At 49.1% G+C, this 22,636-nt stretch overlaps 1 protein-coding gene across 2 annotated transcripts in view; it reads left to right on the plus strand.

The window, feature by feature from the left end:
• The window catches only part of LOC130573170 (mitogen-activated protein kinase kinase kinase 3-like), a 75,477-nt gene that overhangs the window by 44,086 nt on the left and 8,755 nt on the right, over window positions 1-22,636 (plus strand). For both annotated transcript variants that reach the window (XM_057365424.1, XM_057365425.1), the window contains exons 5-12: window positions 630-729; window positions 5,762-5,875; window positions 7,403-7,514; window positions 14,450-14,583; window positions 17,208-17,281; window positions 19,429-19,496; window positions 21,347-21,439; window positions 22,370-22,564. In XM_057365424.1, the coding sequence (XP_057221407.1) occupies window positions 630-729; window positions 5,762-5,875; window positions 7,403-7,514; window positions 14,450-14,583; window positions 17,208-17,281; window positions 19,429-19,496; window positions 21,347-21,439; window positions 22,370-22,564 (890 nt within the window). The remainder of the gene's footprint in view (window positions 1-629; window positions 730-5,761; window positions 5,876-7,402; window positions 7,515-14,449; window positions 14,584-17,207; window positions 17,282-19,428; window positions 19,497-21,346; window positions 21,440-22,369; window positions 22,565-22,636) is intronic.

The following is a 22,636-nucleotide window of genomic DNA, read 5'->3' on the forward strand; positions in this document are numbered from 1 at the left end:
GGGTCCCATAAAAATAGGGCTGGGAGTTAAAGCTTGTCGGCCCTTCCCTGCTTGACATTTTCATGGAATCACCTCTGCTTGGTTCTTGGTGACTGTGACAGGGCAGGACACAGTCCTGATGGTCCAAGATGCATGTTAAAGCCAAAGAAAATTTAAGCWGTGTTATTGCAGTGTTAGGCTGTACCTGCTGTACATACCCATAGAGGTGCTGCATGTGATGGTGCAGGAGAGTCCAAGGGTGCYGAACTGCACCATCCCCACTTCCAACCCTCCTCCTTATTCAGAGCCCTTTGCTGAAAATGGAGGTGCAAAATCACTGACCAGTGCCTGATCTGGGTTTTCTCCAGTGAAGGGCTGCTGGAATTTCTCCTTTTCCACCTCTTCTTCTTTTCTCATTAGAGGGAGCAACAGAGGAGCTTCACCAGGGTTTTTGGTGGCTATTCTTGCAGGGTAGTCCAGTCCCCTCTTGGGCACAGCAGAGGAGCAGYGTTGCTGTGAGTGCAAAAGCATTGAGCAGGCTTTATGCCTCATGATGGAACACAGGTCCTTTCTTCTGCACTGTCAGTCAAATCCCAAATTCCAATATGCTTCTACTGATCTGAGCCTGTTGTATTTGTTTGTGTACACAGGATTATCCAGTTTCCAAGGCCAGTCAAGTTCAAAGAAGTGGTGCAGAAGGTCACGGATGCTTTTGGACAGACGATGGACTTGGTCTGTGTGAACAATGAGGTACTCTTCTCCTTACTGCTGGGGGGCAGCTTAAAGGTGCCTGGTGCCAACTTCAGGATTGAGCAGTGGTTTGTTCTGAAGGCCCTGATTTTGTGTTTTACTTGGATGTGAAGAAAAAGAACCTGATTTTGTAGTTCCCAGCTAGTSAGTGCACAAGAGCTGCTGTCTGGACACAGCTCAGATGGATTCTCAGTCTCCAATCCAGACTTTTCCCTTCTCAGAATTATTTCAAGTAAGGCCTGTTACACAGGAACATTGTCTTTTCCCCAGAACGGAAGATCCCCCTCACTTAGATGGGGATGTGAAGTCTTCCCACCTCGGGGGCAATTGCAGGAGCGTGAAGTGCAGAGCTGGAGGGACAGTGCTGCTCACACAGTGTTCTTTTATCCAGCGCTGACTTTGTCTCACCCAAACCCCCAGCACGATGTGCACATTCTTGTGGCTGGCTCTGCAGTGAAATGTGCATCACTGAATGTTCCTCCAGCAGGTCCTGTGGCCACATAAAAGCAGCCAAGAAACCCTCCCTCTGCAATCCCTGCATTTTAAGGCTTGAAGATCTTTCTCCTCCATCCTTCATCAGACAGGCCTCTGTGTTTTTCCCACTTTTTCTTTGAGCCCAGCGTTGTGTGTGAAAGGAGGGTCCTGCTGAGGGCTGTTGCCAGAAGGGGGAAATCCTTGGCACCTGTTTTGGTGTGCTCAGTGTTTTCTTGTGAGGCATCTTGCCATGAGCTGGGCAGGCATCTGGAGCCCCTGGACTCTCAGGGTGAGTTTGGCTGTGGGAAGCAGGAGAGGGCCAAATGGCAGAGAGGTGGGCTTTTAAACACAGATCCTTTTGGATCTGTCCTGACAGCTGGCTTCTTCAAATATTCACTGCAGATGACCTACAGCCTTTGATCAAAGCATGAATGAAAAGAGAGGTCCTGAAATGAGCTTTCTTTGTTTTCTACCCCCTTTCTTATTTTCTCCCTTCTGTTTCAATAGAGATTTGCTCCACAAAAAAAAGTTGCTATTCTTTTACAGTAGGTGCCTCATGATAGCAAAGTGTCCACTGGGTTTTGACTTTGAATGCAGTCAGGTTTCTAATCTTGGGCATTCTTTGACAGCCCTCCCGGGAAAAGCCTGCCATTGAATTCTCCAGGAATGACTCATTTCATTCCAGGTTTCTTTCCACTGGAAGAGGATTTCTGTCCAACAACAGCAAACAGAAGCTTAAATAATGCATTTTATCCCATGTTAGAGACTGTCTTTGTGGGCATGTGCACGGCACACAGCAGGACCATGAGCTGGCCTTTGGGTATTCCTGGTTTCTTAGGGCTGGCAATGACTTCCAGTACGTTGTTTTTCTATACATAAAAATTCTACCTCATGAGAATTCACAGCTTTGGGAAGATGTCGGAGAAGTAATAATTGAGGGTTGTTACTGTGGAAACACTATAAACAGACAAGAGTCATCTTTGGGGTCACAGCCTAAATGTCCAGGTGGTGACAGCCCAGCATCTGGCTCCTGGGTCGGGGTTTTGGGTGTCATCACTGCCAGTCTTAGAGGGAGCGTGACCACAGACTCATTGCAGTTCGATATTCCACCCTGTCTTTATGCTGTGAGGGAATTGTGCAGTGATTCTTGTTGCTGTCTTATGGTAGCACCTTGTAGATAAAATTTACCCTGAGGTCAGCAGGCCCCTGCAAAATCCCACTGAGTGGCAGTCCCTGTCCTGGTGGAGGAGGAGTCCTGGAGCCAGGATCCGTGAGATGAGCATGCCAGCTGGGTGGAGCAGGGGCATGCATGAATCACATCCTGGTGGGACCATGGAATCAGCAGGCTGGGGCTGGTGGAGATAAGAGCARGGCCTGGCCATGGGTGTCCCCCGTGGGCCAGGTCTGTGTTAGTTCTAGGCTGGGCTCGCCTTCCTGAGGAGTGGGACAGCAAAGCCTGGCCTGGCCAGGGGCAGCACGGACACCAACCTGTGCTGTGACCTTGGATAGAGCATTGAACCTTGATGTGCCACCACCTCCCTGCTGACCTCCCCTTGTCTCCTCCGAGGCTGTCCTTAGCATCATCATAACTTAGGGAGAGTTAAAGCCTGGGGAAGTGGTAGAAGCACCATTATGGGGGGGAGGGAGGAGATAAAAGCGTATTTAACAAACATTTGTTGAGAATTGTTGATGCCAGTTGGTCCTGCATTGGGCAGGAAGATGAACTAATTGACATCTCAAATTTTTCCCCAACCCTGTTTCCTACAATTCTTTGGCTTTCTGTGGTGTCTTACGGAGTGAGGTCCGGCAGCGCTGCTGCAGTTGGTGAAACCTCACCCTTTGCTCTCACTTTCTCAACCTGCASTGGAGACACCACCAAGGCCCCCATTAAAACATCAGGCTCCAGGGGAGGATACTGTTTAAAAGCAAGAAGAAAATATAAAAGCTCAATTTAGTGCAAATTCTGTGTAGGTAAACTTAGCTGTTCATCGTGGCTGCTCAGTCCTTAGGTCAAACAAACCCAGTTACTGGAAACCCACCCTGGCAGTGACTTCCATGCTTCTGCATGAGTCTGTCCTGAGTTTCATGCCTAGCAGATACCCGTTCCCGATATCCCAATGTGCCACAGTCTGGAAGCCAAACTGTGCGGAATTTTCTTGCCAGATGTGGGTAAAAGGTAAAGCCAAGCTAAATACTGGCTCCAGTCCCTTTCAAAGAGGGCAATTTCTCCCTGATGTTTTTGGCTCCTCTGAGGGAGGCGCGCAAACATGTTCATGTTGTGATGTTGGAGAGAGATGGAGTGACCTACAGAACATTCTGTTCAAAGCGGCAGCTGGAGGATTGCTCTGAGTGCTTTGAGGAGCTCAGTGAAGGGGTGGGTGAGCAGTGGGGCTGTGCTTGGAGCTCAGAGTCAAGTTCTGCTTGGTGGTGAAACAAGGGAGTGCAGCTCTCCACCATTCTCAGTTCTGTTTGGGTGAGCGTAAGGAAGGAGTCTTGTCTGCTTGGGGCAGAGCCTTGCTGTGGAGCCTTTGTGAGCTTCAAGAAGGTCAAGCAGTGCCCCAAGAGTGTCTCTCCACCTCTGCTACTTAAGGYAGCAGGCTGAGAGTTGCATTAGGGAGTCATATTCAATACCATCTTCATCTGGTAGCTGCAGGAAGCACAGGCTGTTCATTCAAATGTGAACGAAGGATGAGAGGAAATCACAGAATGGGTCAGATAGGAAGGGACCACAGTGGGTTGTCTGGTCCAGCCTCCTTTGAGAGGGAAGTACATGACACAGGATTGTGTCTGGATGGTCTGGAATATCCCCAGTGAGGGACACTCCACAGGCCTCTCTGGTCTCTTTTCAGGGCTTGGGCACTGCCCAGGGAAGAAGTTCTTCCTCACGTTCAGGTGGAATTTCCTGAGCAACAGTTCCTGCCCGTTCATCCTGTGCCATTGCTGGGCCCCTGGAGCAGAGCCTGGGCCCTGCTCTGATCCCTCCCTGCAGACAGGGACACACAGGGATGGGGTCCCCTCTCAGTGCCTCCTTTTGAGGCAGAACAGCCCCAGCTCCCTCAGCTTTTCCTACCAAGAGAGATGTCCCAACCCCTTGATCCTCCTTGTATCCTCTGCTGGCCCCACTCCTGTAGCTCCATGTCCCTCMTGTCCTGAGGATCCCAGAGCTGGACACAGCACCCAGATGTCCCTCACAGAGCTGGGCGGAGGGGCAGGATCGCTCCCTGACCTGCTGGGAATGCTCTTCCCAATGCATCCCAGGAGATCACTGGCTTTCTCAGCCGTCAGGCCGAGCTCACACAGTCTGAGGTGTGTTTGCCCACAGGCCCAGAGCCAAGCCCTTGGCACCACTCTGGGATCAAAAAGGCTGTCCCAGTGATCTTGTGAGTGTTGTCTTGTGTGGGGCTGCTCTGAGGTGGGTTTGCTGTGGCTGGTGGCACAACTCTGATCCCCCAGATGGCTGAGACACTTTYCAGGAGTTCTGGGAAGCTGTGGCTCCCAGTAAGACCAGTGAGAGCCTGCTGGGAGCTGTGGCTGCTCGCTGCCTTTGGTCAGCGGAGTWACAGTGTACTTTGGCACAGGCATGAGAATAACATGTGCTGTGTTGGCTGGATTCAGCGCCCAAGGCAACCTGCAGAGGCAAGGGCCTGTTTGGGATGAAATTAGGCAGAATATCCCGGAAAGAGGGGCAAGAAGTTGTGCTTTTAATCTTAGCYCAGGGCAGCAGAAGGCCGCAGAGCTCCTCTGAAGTGCAGCTGTGTTGGGCGTTGGAGGCTGTCTGCAGGACATGGTACACCACACAGCCATCTGGRGAGGGTCACATTCCCTGTGGAGGTATGAGGGCACAGTCTGCTATTTCCCAGGGAAACATCAGGACTTTATGCTGCCTGACAGATGTGGCACTGTGCAATCCTGTTCTTATAAAGAGCAGAAGGTGAATTTGYCCTGCTGGGAGTGAAAGAAGTGGTTCTTGGGAGGAGAGCAGTGCACACCTTTCACATAAAAAGGGAAGAGACTTTGATTTATGGGATATTYTCTGGTTTCACCTGATGGCCAGATGCTGGGGAAGCTGTGCCTGTGCAGGAGCACAGGCTGCAGCAGTAGGGAAGGGCACTGAGCATCTACCAGAGTCAGATGCAACTCRCCCAGGTTTCTTGGAGCACCTCTGCATGACCATCTTCCCAGGAAGACCAAGTGGGGTTGTTTTGGGGCTGGGTAGCAGCAGGTCCTACAGAATCAGAGCAGCAGGCAGCAAGCCCAAGGTTTCATCCCAGCCCTCTCCTTTTCYCACTAGCTGGATTGCTGGTGTGACCTTTAAGCTTTCTCCTTGCAGATGTTGTTTGTTGTGATTTTTGTGCATCTGTTCCTCGGTAGATGAGRACTTGGAAGAAAACGTTAGAGCTTGGCAAGCTGGAGGGCATGGGGGCTCCGTTTTCCATCGCCTCCTTGGGTTCCTCCCTCATCCCCCGCTTCCCAGGCTGCTCCCTGTAAGAGAGGGCTTCTTCTGTTTACCCAAAAGTGTGACATTGCCATTCTCCCGTGTTTATTTAATCCCTTCCAGCTCCTGATCCCACTGAAATCCCAGGAAGATTTGGACAAAGCGATGGAACAGTTGGAGCTGAGCCCTTCCCTGAAGAGCCTGCGGATCCTTGTGAGCGCTCCAAAGAAAGCGAATGTGAGCCCTTCACCTTCTCCACTCCTCTGTGTCCGGAGTGAGATGCCTTGTTATTGTGCTGGGGAGTGGAAAAGAGTCTCCTGACGGTGCAGAGCAGAGGCCAGGCTGGTTATGAGCGGGGTCAGCCCTGCTCTGGCTCAGCTGTTTGGGAATCTTCCTGTGGCGGTGATGCTGAGGCCGAGCTCAGCTCCCTCTGGCTCTTCCTGCATCCTGTGAAGGGTTAAATACCAGACTGACCTTCAAACAAGGTTAAACCCTGAGAGAACCCCTTGAGCTTTCTTCCTGGGGATGCTGCCCCCATTCCTTTGTCACCTCTCCTCTCTGATCAGGGTGATGCCCTGGTCCTTGCTGTGCTGGGTGGCAGCATGGGGACTGTCCCCTCCACGTGCTGCTGCCATGCTAAAGGCTGTGAAGAGCAAACTGGAGAATCCTTCAGTCTCATGCAGAACTGTCTGGGTTTTTTCCATCTTTATTTATTTATTCGTTTTTTCTGAGCTCAGTGATTTTGCAGCTAAGCCTGTTAGCTTGACCTCGCTTGCACAGTGTGTCTTGCCAAAGCACACGTCGTGCTGCCCTGAGCACGGGCTCTAAAGCGAGGGATYTGTGGATGTTGCAACTCTTGTTTCTTCTTTCTATTTCCTAGAAGTACTGGAGAGGCTGGGAGGCTTGAAACTCGCAGTGCTCATCCTCACACTRCTGCTGGTGTTCACAGCCCCTGGAGCTTCTCCACTCCTTTTGAGAGGCTGGGGAAGTGCAGGGACCAGAATCCCGGGGGAAAACTGAGCCATCAGCTGGGTTTTCCTAAAGCTTGTGTGGATATAGGGCAATATGCCCTGGCAGCTGTGGGAACACGGCAGTATTGCAGCCAGCTGCCGAGAGCAGAGCAGCCAGGTAGAATTCCTGCCTGCCTTTAAAAGCAGCTCCATCTCTTCCTGAAGCTCGAGGCCGTGCTCCTGTGTGTGAGAGCACACAGCTCTGAGGTTATGCATAAAATTATCACAAAATCACAGCTCCCTGTAGCGTGTGGTCTTAGTAAAAACCTGACCACTGCCAAGTCACCAGCTGGATATGCATTTCTTTGTTCTTCCCTGACCTTCCACTCTCCATTCCTCTGCCCTGTCACAGAGGAACCTCTGCAGTGCCTAGTCTGTCCCTGGARTCTAGGGAGCATGGAGGAGAGGTGCTGATTTTGGGATTGCAAGTGTTTTCAGTCTAGTGATCAGTCTCTGTATCTRTCTGGAGATAATGCAGTGCAGGAGCAGTCTTTTATGTCAAATATATGTATTTGCCATTATCAGTGGGAACCTCATCTTATTAGACTGTTTTATTAACAGATGTGAATTGTTTGTGAGTGGTTTTTGGATTGCTACAGATTACGTGCATGTCTTCTCTCTTTCTTTTTTTTTTTTCTTTTTTTTTTTTTTTTTTTTTGGGTAATAGGGTCATGGGGAGCCAAATACAGGGTTTCACATGGTGTGTCCACAGTGCTCTGGCCAAGCCTGATCATTCCCTTTGTCTGATTACCAGCTCCTTCAGCCTAACAACAGCAAGCAGCATGAAATGAGGATCTCCAGATCCATGGGCGACATCATGGGGTCCCTGTACAAAGACTCCGAGAGGACACGCAAGTATTCAACAGGTGAGTGGAGCACARTGCTCTGTGGGGTGGTTTGTGCTATTTCAACCTGGTCACCACCCCTCTTCTCTTCTTTTTGTCATACCCCTGTGGGTGTTGTAGTCTGGACAGCCACCCTGATATCTCCTACAGTAACTCAGTGCAGTTGCTGCTGATCCTCAGCCTGAGGGATAGATTCTGCAGGCTGGATGGGGAGATTATGCTGAACAGAGTCGATTTGAGCACAAAAGTGAAGAGAACGGGGCACCTGGGGTGGGAATTGGGTAATTTGGGGGTGGGAAACACAGCGATAAAAGTTTCCAATTAATTTGATGTTACTGAGCTTTATCTAAGTGAAAAGTGAGAATCTCTAGAAAGCCAAGGCTGTTTGGGACCTTGATGCAGTTATTCCTCAGTATCTGTCCCTGCTTCACAGGTGGTAGAATAATATAGTTAAATGGGCTTGGGCTCCTTAGCTCCTGGGCTGGGACCACCTTCACCCCATGAATACCAAATATGTGTCTGTGTGCCACCAGTCTGTTCTTGTTGGTGAAATTCCATCAGTGGTAGCTGTTTTTGGGGTTTCTCAGGGGAATGTGAACAGTGTTTCGCAGTGGTGCCAGAGGAAGGGGAGCATCCCTTTCCTTCAGAGGTGCTGGGAATAGGTGCCTGGAACCCCTGAAGCCAGGCAGGGAGACACCTGGTCTCTTCTTGCAGCCCTGCAGGGACTGGATTTGTTTGTAGCCTTGTGTAGTCTTCTCTTTGGTTTTCTGGGCTTGAGTTTATGCTTTCCTTGCTTTTTGAAATACTCTGAGCTTTTTGAAATGACAAATCCTGTTGATCAGCAGGATCTGTAGGAGCTTTTGTGAGAAGAAGCTTGTAGGATTTTATAGAGAGCAGAGTGCCTTGTGCAGAACTGGTAAAGCAACACAAAGGGCTGTATAGCAGGGGTATAGTGGTTCATATTCCAGCCTACAGGCAGGATTTAATGATTTATTCACAGTGAATGTTCTCTGTCTGTGAGTGCAGGTTATAGGGTAATTTCTACAGATCCCTATAATTTTCATGCAAGTACTTACCAGATATAGAGCTGACAGCCTTGAATAAAGTGAGGCCCTCCTTCAGAAATACACATGGAGAAATGCTTCATCCCCTAAAGATCCTCTGTACTTATATGGCAGCAAATATTTCCAAACTCTTCTCTGTGCAACAAATGAGTGTTTTTCTCCGAGGATTTGTCACTTCTCTGTTTCATAGCCTGTGCTGCCTTGATAACAAATCCYGTGGTTTGCTGCATCTCAGAGAAGATGTATAGAAAATGTTTTTCTGGGGTAGCGGGGTAGGTCCAACACGTGGAGCTCTTACTGAAGCCAGGGATGGGTGGCACATGTGCAAGGGCTCTCTTTGAGCCTGGTGCTGGGATGTACCAGGATTGTCCTTTTCTGTTGTTTTTTTTCCTAAAAAATGGCTTTYGAGAGTTTGCCCAGAGTCTGGCAGAGTCTCTAGATGACCCTGAATGAAAGGCACACATAAATACATGGTAAAGCACAGAGTCTCAGCAGAAACAGTGCTTGAGCAAAACATCTCTGCTGCCCTTTTTTTCTGGCACATGTTAGTCTGTAAATGTGAGCCAGCAGAGAGCTGTGGCACTGGGAGCTGTCACTGACATGCCTGGTCAGCAGAATTGATTTCATCTGTAGCTGTGCTAGTGGGAAGATGAGTTCTTGCAAATTTGAGTCTTTCCTACCAATTTTTATGCCAAGCTTTGGCCAGTCCTTACTGATTCAGGGCTGCTGGTTCCTGACCAGGCCTGCACCACTGACTGTGAGGTGTCACTGCCTTGAAGAACTCTGAACTACRAAAAGGCAGACAAAGGGTGAGGTATGAGCTCTGCAAGGGGGAGAGCCTGGGGTGCAAAAGGATTTTGAGGGAATGCTTGAAGAACAGAGTGGAGGAATGGGCACAACATGCTGGTTCAGCCAAGGAAACAGGAGGARCACTGGGCAATGCCAGCTGTGGGATGCAGCGTATGCTGACATTGGGATTTTCAGGAGCTAATGCACCAAAACCAGAGTCCTTGGCACTGTTTCCTAGTCAGGTGGCAAGAGTAACCAGCCCATGCAGCAGCCATTCCTCTGGTTCTTTTCCATGTAAACCATCAGTCTTGCACAGAAGTTTCAACAAGCCCTCTGCATGATAACAGGAGGTCACTCCTCTCTGTGGATTATCTGGGGTCTGCACAAAGCTACTGCAGCTCTGCTTAGGGGGTGCTCACAATCCAGCAGAAGTGTTTTTGACCTCCTGAGTCAGATCTAAGCAATCCCAGATCTCTGGGCAGAGACTCCAACAAGCTGAAAAGGGAAAGCAGCATTTCAAACGGGGCGTAAAACTGAGTGTCAGGAACTCGGCAGACAGACATGATGCTGTGTTTTGGTTTCCCAAAGTGGGGATTTCATTGAGCTTGGTGCACAGTCAAAAGGCATCCTAAGAGGCTGGGAATTCTGTAGGAGAAGCTGTTCTTCATTTGCAGTCATAAGGCATTTCAGTGTTTTCTCTCTGTCATCAAAGTGCTTGCTATCAAAAGAGGATCTTAACTCGGTTCASCTTTTCTCTTGAAACCACATTTAAAAGGAGATTTAAAGTGATTTTATAATGAAAGGTAGTTCAGGGTCATGTTTTCCATGTTTCTGAAATGTCTCATGTTTTTCTGCTGACTCTGCCATGTAAACAACAGTGAAAAATAATAAAACTGTATGTAATTGGCACAAACACATTGGAAGGGAGGTAGATGTTCTGGGGAAGATTTAGCTATTTTTGCTTCTGTTGGGCAGAAAATGTCTTCACACCATGTCCCTGAAAAACCTTATGCAAAGTCAATATTTTCTTTATTTTTTCCCCATAAACCTTTTTCAGTGGAAAAAGGTTTCCCCTTCCAGCTTTTTGGTGGCCAGCAAAAGTGCAAGGAAACTTGAACTAAAATCCTTTTGGGTTCTGGATTTTCAGATAACTGARGGTTGTTTTTATTTGCTTTGAAGAAATACATGTTTTAGAACATTATCCATAAATTATTTAAGAGCCCCATTCCAGCATCACCCTTTCAGTGGAAACATTTGCCAGAAGCTTTATTTTATTTCTTTTTCCATGAAAAACCAAGCTGCTGGGCCGTGGCTTCGTGTGCCTGCCAGCCCTCTCCAGACCAGGCATATTGCAGGAGTTGGGGTGGATGAAACCTCCTCTGTTTTGAGGAGGAAAATTTATTTATGTGCATCATGCCAGCTGCTTCAGAGCTAGAAAATAGTCTCTGTCTTTCTTATTAGTATAAAAGTACCCTAAATTTGCCTTAAATCAACTTGGAGAAATGCAGAAATCCATCCTCAGAAGGATCACCATGGAGAGGAGRGAGACTTGCAGGCATCCCAGTGGAAAAAAAATTGAGGGAGATTTGGTCCATCTGCTCACACTTCCCCTTGACAGGACAGAGTGAGAGATTCCCTGCAGGTTTCTCTCTTCTCCTGTGCTGCCCTGTCCTGAGCCCACTGTTTGTGCCAGGGTTTGGAGGAGCAACACACCTTGACGTCACGTCCCTCGGTCGGGAACGTCATCCCAGGGCTGGGCTCCCCGTGGCTGCAGATGTGAGCAGAGGCTGCCAGCAAACCCTCCCCAGCTCTGGCTTTGCAGGGGCTTCTCTTCCCTTCCTGATGCTGGGTGAAGTTTTGGGAAGAGCAGGGGAAGATGGAGCCAGGGAATGCGGGGGCGGAGGGAAGCCAAGCCTGGCACAGGGGAACTGGCTGTACGTGCAGCACCACGAGCTCTGCACATACTGCATGAAAGGCACTTCTTAAATAAAAATATCAGAAGGGAACATGAAAGGCCCCAGTGGGTGCCAGCAGTGACTGTGAGGCTCCGTGCTRTCCTGGTTCTCTGTCCTCAGGACACGCTGTGCTCTCGTCTCAAGGATAGGGCTTCACATTCGTGTGTGTAATGTGGAGCAGGAGTCCCTCCCCAAAGCACCTTGCTGCAGAGGGTATCTGAGGTCAGATGCTCAGCCAATGCCAATTTGCAGAGTTGCTCTGAGGTCAGGAATCCTAAACACAGCTGCTGAGATCTGACCAGCCTTCTGCCTRTAAGGAAGAGCCTCCCAGCCTGCCCCATCCCCACTGGAGCTGACATGTAATCCCAMAGACCCCAGGACAGTCCCTTGGGTGTCTCCTCTCCCTGCCTGGTGCTGCTGCTGTTTCTTCAGTATTAGGTCAAGTGTGAAGAGCATCTGTGATGTGTCAAACAGGCACATCTGGGCTTTTCTCTCTGTTTCTTCCTCTGCCTCAGGATGGATTAATCGGTATTATCCAATATATCCAACGTGCCTTTTGTTTTCCCTGCTATGAATTAAGCCTGCCATTAAGTATCACTGTTTCACTCTTTCTCTGACTGTTTTCCATTCCTCCACTCCTCCAGCAGCACTGGGATTGCCTGGTGTTTTGTTAACAGGGAAAGATAGGGCTGAAGTGGGGAATAGACCCTGAGCTCCAGGGCTTTGCTCCCAGCACCTCCCCACATTCCTCCCAGGTGGATGGCCAGGCATGGATGCAAAACAGCAGCAACCAGTGCTCCTGGAGGTGTGAAGCTGCATAAATTAGTTWGGGCAGCACTTCTACACAAACAGCCTGGCTGAAAGGGATCTGGTTCACTCCAGCAGTTTCCAAGCATGCAAAAGCCTAAGCACTTTGTTTRATTTCCTTACCTGCTGGGAAATAGCTGGTGTGTTATCCCCTTTTAAATTTTTGGCAGGAAATGTGACTCTGGAAGGTGAAACACAGCTGATCTGTAGCAGGGAGTAGCTGTTACAGGCAAAGGCTTAATGCGAGATCATGTGAAGTCTTTGTGCTTGTGATAAATCTCCTTTAACCTGCTGGGTTCTGAGTCAAACAGGGCATGTATAGCTCTTTATAAAATCACAGTTAAAGGATTTCTGGGCCATGAGTGGGTTGTTGGAGCAAGAGATCCCAGCAGTGCATGAGCAGACTCCCACCTCGCTGCAGCAGCAGAAATGCTCAGCAGAGCTAAGAAGCAGCATTTAAGGAACACCACACAAAATCCTCCATCAGCTTGTCAGGGCAAGAGCCACCCCRATGTCCTTGTACTGCATTCCAGGTTGGCATCAGCCAAGCAAACAAGGGGCTGCTGATGCAGTGATTTATCCAGGGTTCCCAAACCACTCAACAGTTAAAAGTTTTGTTTATTTRTTTTCAAAGAGAGGATGCTGTACTTCCCAACTGGTTTTGTTTTAGGGCTGGTGGAAAGCCAGTTCGTTGTGAGTGCTGCAGCACTCGAGAGATTCTCTCCTCTTGATCTTGGCATTACTTCAGTTGGAGTTTTTTTGCTGTGTTCTTATCCTGCAGGAAATCTATGAAGGAGAAAATAGGAAGAAGGAAAAAAAAAGTAACYCAAAGCCATATGACTTTTATTTTTACAATCCGAGCARGGAGTCAGAAGGAAGATGTAGCATGGGACAGACAAATCTGTGTGTTGGTATAAATCCAGCAACAAAAGCCTGATTTAATGATCTTTAATGCTGGTGTGATACTGTTAACATGAGCAGCTCCTGATGTGTATCTGCTGAAGTGAAAGGTGGGAACTCAGGTTCATGGTGTTGATCACACAGATGGATTTATGCCAGAGATCCATCTGGCACAGGAACTGGTGCAGAATAGCAGCAGAAGAGGCAGAAGTGTTGTGTTGATAGATCAGTGGTAACKTTTCATTATGGGGTAGGCCCCCTCCCAATACCTTTCTCTTGTGCTTAGCCTGAGGCWCATTGTAGCAAACAGTGGTGATGAACCCAAAAATTGGCAAGAGTGCCCCAGAAACGGATATGAGATGGAAGGAAACACATATCCACATGCTTTCTAGATCCTCAAGGATGTGTGCATTGCAGAAGCCTGCTTGAAAACAAGTTGTTTTGTTGTGTGAAAGCTCATGTTGCACAATGCCAACCAGCTGAAGCTCCAGCATGGATCCACACGGATCTCCATCAGCAATTCATTGCCCTGAAGTGTTGACAGTGTGAGGATTGAGGGGAGGGACTGCAGAGAGTAAAGCAGAGCCAAGACACTGCAGCTGGGCCAAGCAAGGGCAGCAATTCCTAAAGCTGGAAAAGGCACAAGGAATCAGGGTGGATTTGGGGGAATAAAGGTGAGGAATGGAACATCTGCATAAAGAAGCTGTGGAGTTCTCTCTAGGTGCAAGATAGAAATCCCCTTCTGCTAAGCAATCCCTGGGAGGGAGCCRGTGGAAGCCTTGCTGTCTGTGCATGGGATGCACAGGATAGAGGCTCTGGGGTTATAGGCAGAGGAAACAATTCCCTTGGCAAAAGATAGGGCAGACTGATCCCATAGGTCATTCCCGTCCTGAGTTTTTTGGTTTGAGGGCTGGTTTTCCTTTCTMTTTACTTTGGAATAGGGAAAGAGGGGAGAAGAGGGTATTTGAGTGCAAATCCTTTTCCATAYAAGAAGTGTTTCAGTGATGTTGCACTGGGCACAGCCAGGCTGTTTCCTGGATGGCTGAACAAGGCAGTGACCTGCTCCAGGGAGGGAAAGCCCAGAGGTCAAAGAGTCAAGGTCAAGAGTCTGGAGTTTGTRGTTTGCTTTGAGATGGATTGTGTCACAACAGAAAGCCAGAACCCTTTCCTTTCTGGCACCTGGATGCAGTGACAGCTCCTAGGATCCAGGGTGTGCTGCAGGTCAAGTCTGCTACCTGCTGTGTGACCCCACAGTAACAAACTGTCCCTATTGCCAAAGCTTTGGAGGATGCCCATGAACAGCATCACACTTTTAGCTCCATTCCCATCCACCKTCAAACCCAGCAGCATCTCCAGGAGCTCTGTGGTCACTGGAGCAGCGTTTGTGGCAGGATTTGGGTTGGCAGGTGCCCTCCCTGACCCGTGTGTGTCCCTGTCCCAGGCTCTCTGCACACTGGCCGGAGCTCCCCACCGCCGGGCAGCGTTCCCGAGGAGCAGCAGCAGATCGCCCGCCAGGGATCCTACACCAGCATCAACAGCGAGGGCGAGTTCATCCCCGAGACCATGGACCAGAACGTAAGTGGGGCTGGGGGGACGGGTTAAACTGGGACAGCGCTGGGGGCGAGGGAGGCTGTGCTGTGAGAGCTCTTCCCACCATTAAATCCCCAGCAGTGCCTGTGCTTGGGCTCAGGCCAGCTTTTTCCAGGAGTGGGTGCCCCTGGGCTTGACATGCCTGGGAAAGTCAGGCCTGACTGCCAGGAACCCTGCGAGGCAGCTGCAGTGGGGATGGCAAATGAGCCCAGGCTCCTCAGGTAACTCTGCAGGAGCACAGATCTGGGGCACACATGAGCACCAGCTGCCTGGCCCTCGTGGCCACAGCATTCCCAGATCCTGGGACARTGAGAGAATGTGCCAAGCAACCGATTGCCTGTGATTGCAACAGCCTGAGGATATCAGTGGCTTTGGCTGCTTCCCATGTGGGGGTTCTGCCTGAGCTCCAGTTACAGTTCWTGGCTCTGCCCACAGCCTCTGTGGTTTTATGTCTCTATCCCTCCCCCATGTATATTTTTTTCCTCTCTTAATGAGGAGATCGTATATTCKGGTCCCTCGGTAATAAAAGAGCAGYAAGYTTTKYRGTGCTGAGCAGTACCTTCTCCTCCAATCACTTTGGTACCCTGCATGGGGGAAACACAGCAGTGTCAAGGGACCAGAGTGGGAGCAGCTTGTATCTGCCTCTCCCTTTGCATCTTTGCTTGATCCATAGCTTGGTTTAGATCCTRTGAAGCCAGCTGGGCTGCCTGGGCACGTGTCATTCTTGCAGAGTTCGTGGAAATGCCTGACCAAGATCCAGAGTTTGCAGGAGGGACATGGAGGGACATCTGGAAGGTGCTAAGCTCAGTCCATCAGGTTGCTATGCTGGACATCCCCAAGGATGTCCCTGGGGAGCTGTGCATTTCCTGCACTCAAATAGCACCCACTGGCTCCACATTTACATACAGGCCGTGCCAGTGTTTCCATGGCAAAGCTGTGTTTTCAACAGTTTGTTATACAGTCATTAATAAAATAAGAAGTCACTCTGGGTGAGTCTTGGCAGCGTCAGAGTGCAGATGTATCGTGTGCTCCCTGCAGCCCAAAGTTGGCTCTCTGTTGTTTTTGCTTGCCTCCAAAACGTGGAGGGGAGGATTAAGACAAAGTGTGTGTGMGTGCAGGGGGAGGGTCCCCGTGACCCCCCTCGGGTGTAAATCCGCCCAGCTCCACCGGCTGTTCATGGATCTCCATGAATTCAGGGCCCTGGGCCTGCTCCTGATGAAGATTCCCAGATGCTCTCTTTGCTTTTCCCCAKCATCACACTGTGGGTGGCCTGCAGCCCTTTGCTGGTGAATTAATTGCAGGGAAAAGGGGTTTAGGGAATGGTTTGGGGTTTTTTTTGTCTTTCCTCATTGAGCAGCTGTGCTTTCCCCTTTATGGGCTTTGCCTTCAGAATGTCCTTGTAGTGCTGCTTCCATATGTGCCTGGTGGAAAACCACTCAGAAGCTGGAACTTGCTGCCTTTGGGGGAATGCCCCTGTRCCAGCCTGTGATGTAACTGTGGTCTTGAGACCAGCCTGGCAGATGAACAGAGGCTGAGTGTGGAGCATGCTCCAGTTCCCAATTTTATGCTTTTAAGAAATGTGTCTGTTTCAGCATGAACTGCTGGAAGAGACCTGGCATGGCTGGCAGAGGTGGAGGAGTGGGTTCTGTCAGAGTTCTTGCTCCTCTTTGGCCTAGTGCATTTTGAAGGAGGTTTTGGGTTAAAAACCAGGAAGAAGAGAAAAATTGCACTTTGCATTTGGGACTGTCCAGCCAAAACAGCACGAGCTGTTATGACAACAGCTSAAGAGAGCTGACAGGAACAGCCTGTGGAAATACAGGCTGCTGGGGAAGGAGGAGCGATGTGGGAAGCAGCAAAGTGTGGCTCCACATGGTGTTTGACCCTCGTTGCTCAGCTTTCCCAGGCAGGAGCTGYGGAGCAGGGGTTGGTGAGTGCCCACAGCCAGGAGGGAGCACGGCACCACCAGCAGCGCAACGTGGCCCAGGGCAGGCTCTGCTCCATGTGGAACTGCACAGAACCCTGGCTCTACCACTCCATACAAACCCTCCATTGTTACTGACCAGCTATAAATAACYCTGGCCAGTACAATGTCTCATCCAGGAAGCAACACAAATGCAGCTTTTGACTCACTGAGCTGGTGAGAGCCAAGCTCGTTCCTCCAGCCAAAACCCCTGATGATGCTGCGCTTATCAGCAGAGAGGAAGGCTGGGCTTGTGTGCCAGGGCAGCTCAGGAAGTCAGGAATCCAGGGCTGCAATCCTGGCTGTGGTACTCAGTATCCACTTGGCCTTGGGCACATCATTTGTGTCCTGTTACATATTTACCTTTAGTTTWTATTATTATTATTATTATTATTATTATTATTATTATTATTATTRTATTTCTCACAAATATTTTGAGCACTTTGAATCTCACTGGTTTCTCTGCATGCTTCAAGCATCAGTGCTAATTATCCTTGCTTCACTTTTCCTACCAGCAAGTAGCAGTTGGAAAGAACAGTAATGCAAAGAGGGCATCATAAATGGATGACCCTGCAGAGGTCTGCTAGTTCTGGAGCTTGAAGAGCTGCAGTGCATGGCTTTATTGTTTCCCTTTTTTTTTCTCTGTCAGATGCTTGAAGCTTTCATCAGCCCCGATGACTCGCTGTCTGGGAGCTGCCAGTCACTGGACAGGTCTGTGGACAGGTGAGTTGTGTGTGTCACCGTGTTCCAAGCTGAAGTGCAGCCTCTGCTCCGCAGCAGGAGGAGAACAGGGTCAGGGCATCCCCTGGGGTTTCTGTTGGGATGAGGATGCACCTGAGCAAAACAAATTAATTTTTAACATTGAAAACCAGATTCTAGCACAGATGTCTATTCTAGCACAGTGCAATGGTATGATTTGAATTGCAGTAATCTGAGCTGGACAAAGACAGCCTGGCTTTGTGTGACCAGGTTTTCTTTTTTTGAGACAGAAATTGTCACAGAATCACAGAACAGTATGGGTTAGAAGGCWTCTTAAAAGATCATCCAGTTCCAACCCTCCTGCCAMGAGCAGGGACACCTTCCACTATMCCAGGTTGCTCAGTGCTCCATCCTGCCTGGCCTTGGRCACTTCCAGGGATGGGCATCCACAGCTTCTCTGGGCACCCTGTGCCAGTGCCCTGCCTCTCTCACAGCCCATCCTCCCCTCTGGCTCTCTGCAGTCACCAGGTCAATATTCCATCAGCCTCTCCGTGCCTCCTCCTCCCCGGGCACRCTGTCTGCTCTCCTCTGACCACTGGCAAACTCAGCAGCCCCTGAGCAGTGCCAGCAGCCACAGACGTGTCACTCAAGGTGCTGAGGACACCAGATGAGCAGTAACTAAGTTTAGCTGCTCAGCAGGAAGCGACTGGGACACGTTGTCCTAACCCAGGCTGCGACTCAATGGCTGGTGCAGCCGCTTGGCCCCAGCTCACACGTGCACAGAAACTCTTGTGTTTGCTGCTGTGCAGGGTGAGCTGTGGATAAGACACAGTGTCCTTTTGGGAAGCAGTCTATTTTTTTTTCCATCTGCATCAAAGATTTTCTATTTTTTTCCACTGTTGCTGTTGCCATCCAGCRCCGAGGCTGCGTTCCAGCGCGTCTGTGTTGGGTTGATTGTGTAGCGTGCTTCAGGTTTGCAGCTCTGTGCGCTTTGGATCTCTCTCAGCATCAAGGTCCATTTCCTTTTTGTGGCTTTTAATAATTTCCTGTGATGTATTTGCTCATTGTTACGACTATATCGAAGCTGGATTCCTTGTGTTCCCAACCTCTCTGCCCCAGCTTTGCTTTTGCATAGATTTTGCCAGGAAGAAGAGCAGAASGAGCACGGGCTGGTTCTGACTGTGTGTTGTGAGCTGAGAGAAGAGCTTTAGGCTTTTATCTCTTTGTTTGTAAGAGGGTGGCATGGCAAGGCCTGCAAAGCAAGCAGATGTGTTCAGTCATAGGTCTAGGAGCTGGAAAAAGCACAAGGAAAGCTGTGCTATTCCAAGGAAGAAAGGGGAGTGAGGAGGACTATTCCTGCAAACAGGTGGCAGAGCTCTTGCAGCCAATGCTTGGGATGGCATCAGCCCAAGGGGGCAGAGCAAGTCACCAGGCTCAGTGACCAGGCTGAGGGTTAGGAGCAGCACCACAAACGCCTCTTTGCCACAGCAGTGATCAGCTTTGATCACTTGATATGAGTAGGTTTCAGAGCCCTTTCAGAGCTGATTTCTACTGTGTGACCATATTGTTAAAAGGGAGAGTGGAAAAACAATCACTGTTGGCCCTTACAGAGGCTGGGGTGAAACTGGGATTATTGAAATCCCTTTGCAGTACATTTCATCCTCTCACTGTGGTTTAAAGACCTTGAGCCTTGAAGCACTGATCCCATGGTCTCCTTCCTGGTCTCCTGGGAGGCTGCAGGCTCCAGTGGARGTGCAGAGTCTCTGTGTGAGGAAGGTGGGAGGTGATTTGCAGAGGGGGAAACCTGCATGAACTGAGCATGACTGAAGGACTCAGGTGTGTACATCTGCAGCAGCTGAGGAGGAATGTTCACAGAAAGCAGAGGTGTGTGGTTGAACACTTGGCATTGAGGGAGAATAAACCTGCAGCTCTCCTTCTGTGCTGCCTCRTGCACAGGGGTGACTGGGGGGTTTGCAGCATCCCTTTTGTTTGCCACAGGAACCAGCTGTGATCCAGCCAAAAAACCAATCCTCAGTCCTGTGCAGGATGAGGATTGGGAGCTCAGTGATCAGTGCAGCTTGTGGTTTATTTATCCTGTCCTTTCCCTACTCTATTAATTCCATGGCCTTTCTGATGTAATAAATGTATTTTTTTTTTTCATTTCTTTGCAGTCCTCCCTTTACCCAAACCCCTGTTCCTGGAAGGAAGAGCCATCCCAAAGACAGTCTTGATTGTATGGGTAAGCACTCTTGGTGGTTTATATTTGCTTAAAAGTATAATAAGCATGTAGTAAAGGGACTGAGTWAAGGTTATGAGAGAGATGGCACTGCATGAAAATATTTAAAAACAATCAAGCAAACAAACCCCATAGCTTAGGTAACACTTCAGAATTGACCCTGCAATGTTCAAACATGAATATTCTCTAAAACCAAATGACCCAGAGCATCAAACACARGCAGGGCTGCTCTTGTCTTCATCAACCCTTCTTGACTCTGCAGCAATACTGRTAGCACCCAAACCTTTGGGCCTGGTTTGGGAATCAGTTGACAGCAACAACAGTCCAAACTGGGCAGCAGAAGCCCTGAGGTGGATGGATACAAGCCAAAAGCTGTTGAGAAATCTGAGTTGGAGGATGTTGCTGAGAGAGCCATGCTCTTGTGCTTGCAGACAGCTGCAAGGTGCGGACAAGCTGGGAACAGCACTGTAGGATCAGCTTTTGTCTTTCTTAGTACCTGRGAGTTTTCCCCTTCAGGATCTCAGCTTCCTCCATAGCAAACCCCAGCTCTCCAGGGAGTTCTACTTCTTCCACTTGCACAAATAATAATCTTCAACGGCACAAATGCTGTGAGAGAAGCTCTACTCTGCTTGCACAGATCATAGGTTACTGCTTAATCACTTACAAACATCCAGCTGGTTAAATAATGGAAACTCTGTAATATTGTAATGACTTGCACTATTAAAAATGAGCAAATGGCAGCCAGCCTGTGGCAGGATAACTCATTGCTGGCCTGAGGCAGGWTTTCTAGATTGAGCTGCAGAGATGAAGCTGCAGTCAGCCCTCACTGCTGAAGGTTTTAATGCTTCCCCTGTGGCACTTTTCTCTGAGACACCTCTGGGCACCGTTGCTCACATGTGGCTCGCTGAGAACCTCTTGCCCCGTCCTTGTTGCTTCTCTTGCTGACCATATTTCAGCCATTATGTGCTCTTTTTGGCAATCACTCCGAAGTGCAGCAGAGGCCAGGAATGGCCTCCAAGGAGCGGCTGCTGGCCCCAGGCTAAGACAAACAAACAATCAGAAGGGGCTGTGTCATTAGAATTAGATGGAGGAAAAACAGCAGGTGAAAGAAGGGGGTGCAATGACAGATATTTTAATCTCCAGTTATTTGGTGCTACCAGCAATGGCTTCCTGCGCTGTGGTTTTTATTAAAAAAATATGTCCTTATCTCACATGTCCATCCATCTCTCTCATTGTCCAGTCTCTAAACACTGATGGTCTCTAGTCCCTCCTGTATATTCTATCTTTCTAGCATTTAATCAAATAAATATAAAAGTTTGGAGCGCTGGAGGCATAAATTGGTCCCTGGCTTTCAGAGGGGAGGAGTTGCATCTGAGAAGAAAGAGAGGAGAGATTATCTGGTGTTAGTCAAGTGCAGGGTTTTTGCATTAGCCTGGAAACAGCTGATATCAGAGCAAACGTTTTGGGGTAGATTTGTCTAGGTCTGACCCTGCCTGGAAGTTCTGTTTCCATGCTGATTTTTGCATTCTCCATGTGCAAATGAGATTTTTATTGCTCTGCCTTGGAAATCAGGTCTGTGTTATCCCCTTGCACTTGGACAGGGTGGGTCAGGTCCATAAAGTCAGCAGTTAAACCTCAGCTTTAGGGGCACCCTGATTTTCCACTGAGGAATTTGTCATTGGAGGCAGGTTTCAGAGGGAGCCTTGGGGAATGTACAGTTGTATAAATGAATAATTTGTCACCTCCTTCTTGCCTCTAACTCAGTGTTTCCCATAACAAACACTCTGGCAATTTGGTACAATTTGGTACGGAGCTGATCTCAGAAATAGCCATGTCTTCTTCTCTCCTCTCAGATTTTGACATCCCATTCTGTGAGAGGTTTGGGAAAGGGGGCACCTTCCCGAGGCAGTACCATCTCTCCCAAAGTCGCAAGGACTACAGTGATGGTAAGGAAATGATGGAGGCTTGGGGAGAGGCGATCAGTCCTCAGTTGTGACAGTGCCTGGGATGGAAAGACTTGGAAAGGGAAGTTTCTGATAAAGGAAGAACCACCAAGTACTTTGGGATTTACTGGTGTGTCCTGAAGAGACCTTGCAGCTCTGCTTTTGGGCACTGCTGAGCATCTACAGCCTGTTTCTGCTTGCCCCTCCTGTTTTAATTTAGCTGTGGGGATGATTGGCATTTCTCATCCCTGGCAATATCAACCTTTCTGTTCCCCTGAATGGGTTGCTTTTGAGGATGCTTTTTGTGACCTTTACAGCAGATTTCTCACAGAGCTACAGGAAATCCCCAAGCAATTTCAGGGTAGCAGTGTCTGTTTGCTGCTCTGTTTTTAAGCTGGCGAGCTCTGAGCTTTGGGGGCCACTCCATCACCTTTTTCCTGCTCATTCTTTGCTGTATGAGACTGCAAGTGGTGGGAGGCAAAAATTCCCTTGGGAAAAATGTACTGAGGACATGCAGAGAGTGTATTGAGCTTTCCAGAATGAACTTCATTTCTCACTGACACCCCTGTGAGAGCAGCTCTGGCACTGCTGCGTGGCCATTTGCATTGTGGACTTAGGGGATGGCAGRGATAATTTTCATTGCAAATCCCTGCCTGTTCAGTGTTTAATTGTGATTAACAACCAACAAACCCCTAATGTAATTAAACTGTTGCAAGCCCCTCTGGAAACATATGCATTAGATGAAATGCCTGCTGTTATCAGCTCTTAAATTGAATTTAAAATGTTCACAGGGCTTTGCTGCAGTTTCATTACACTTGTTTTGTTTAATTTTGAGAGGTGAGGATGTGGGCAGTAACGTGAGAAGGCAGTGACAGGTAGATCCGAACCGGTGTGTGTGTTCTTGCTGTAACTTTCTCCCCTTTTCCCCTACAGGCCGGAGGACTTTCCCCAGGAGTTACTTCCCACAGGAGAACCTGTTTCAGCTCGTCCCTTCCAGCAGGACCAAGAGCTTCACTGGGGACAGCAAGCTCAGCACCTTGCAGTACGACGAGTACAGACCCAAGTGCTGGAACAATTGYGAAAAGGGTCTGCAGGTCTTCAGCACCTCCCCTACAAAAGTCAGGAACTGTGAGTGAACCAAAGCCCCGAGTGCCTGAGGTCTCGGTAGAGCTGGGTTTGGGAATGAAATTGAGTTACTGT

The sequence above is a fragment of the Malurus melanocephalus genome, unplaced genomic scaffold, assembly GCF_030028575.1.
Source record: "Malurus melanocephalus ecotype Western Australia unplaced genomic scaffold, MMel_1.1 scaffold_52, whole genome shotgun sequence".
Taxonomy (NCBI): domain Eukaryota; kingdom Metazoa; phylum Chordata; class Aves; order Passeriformes; family Maluridae; genus Malurus; species Malurus melanocephalus.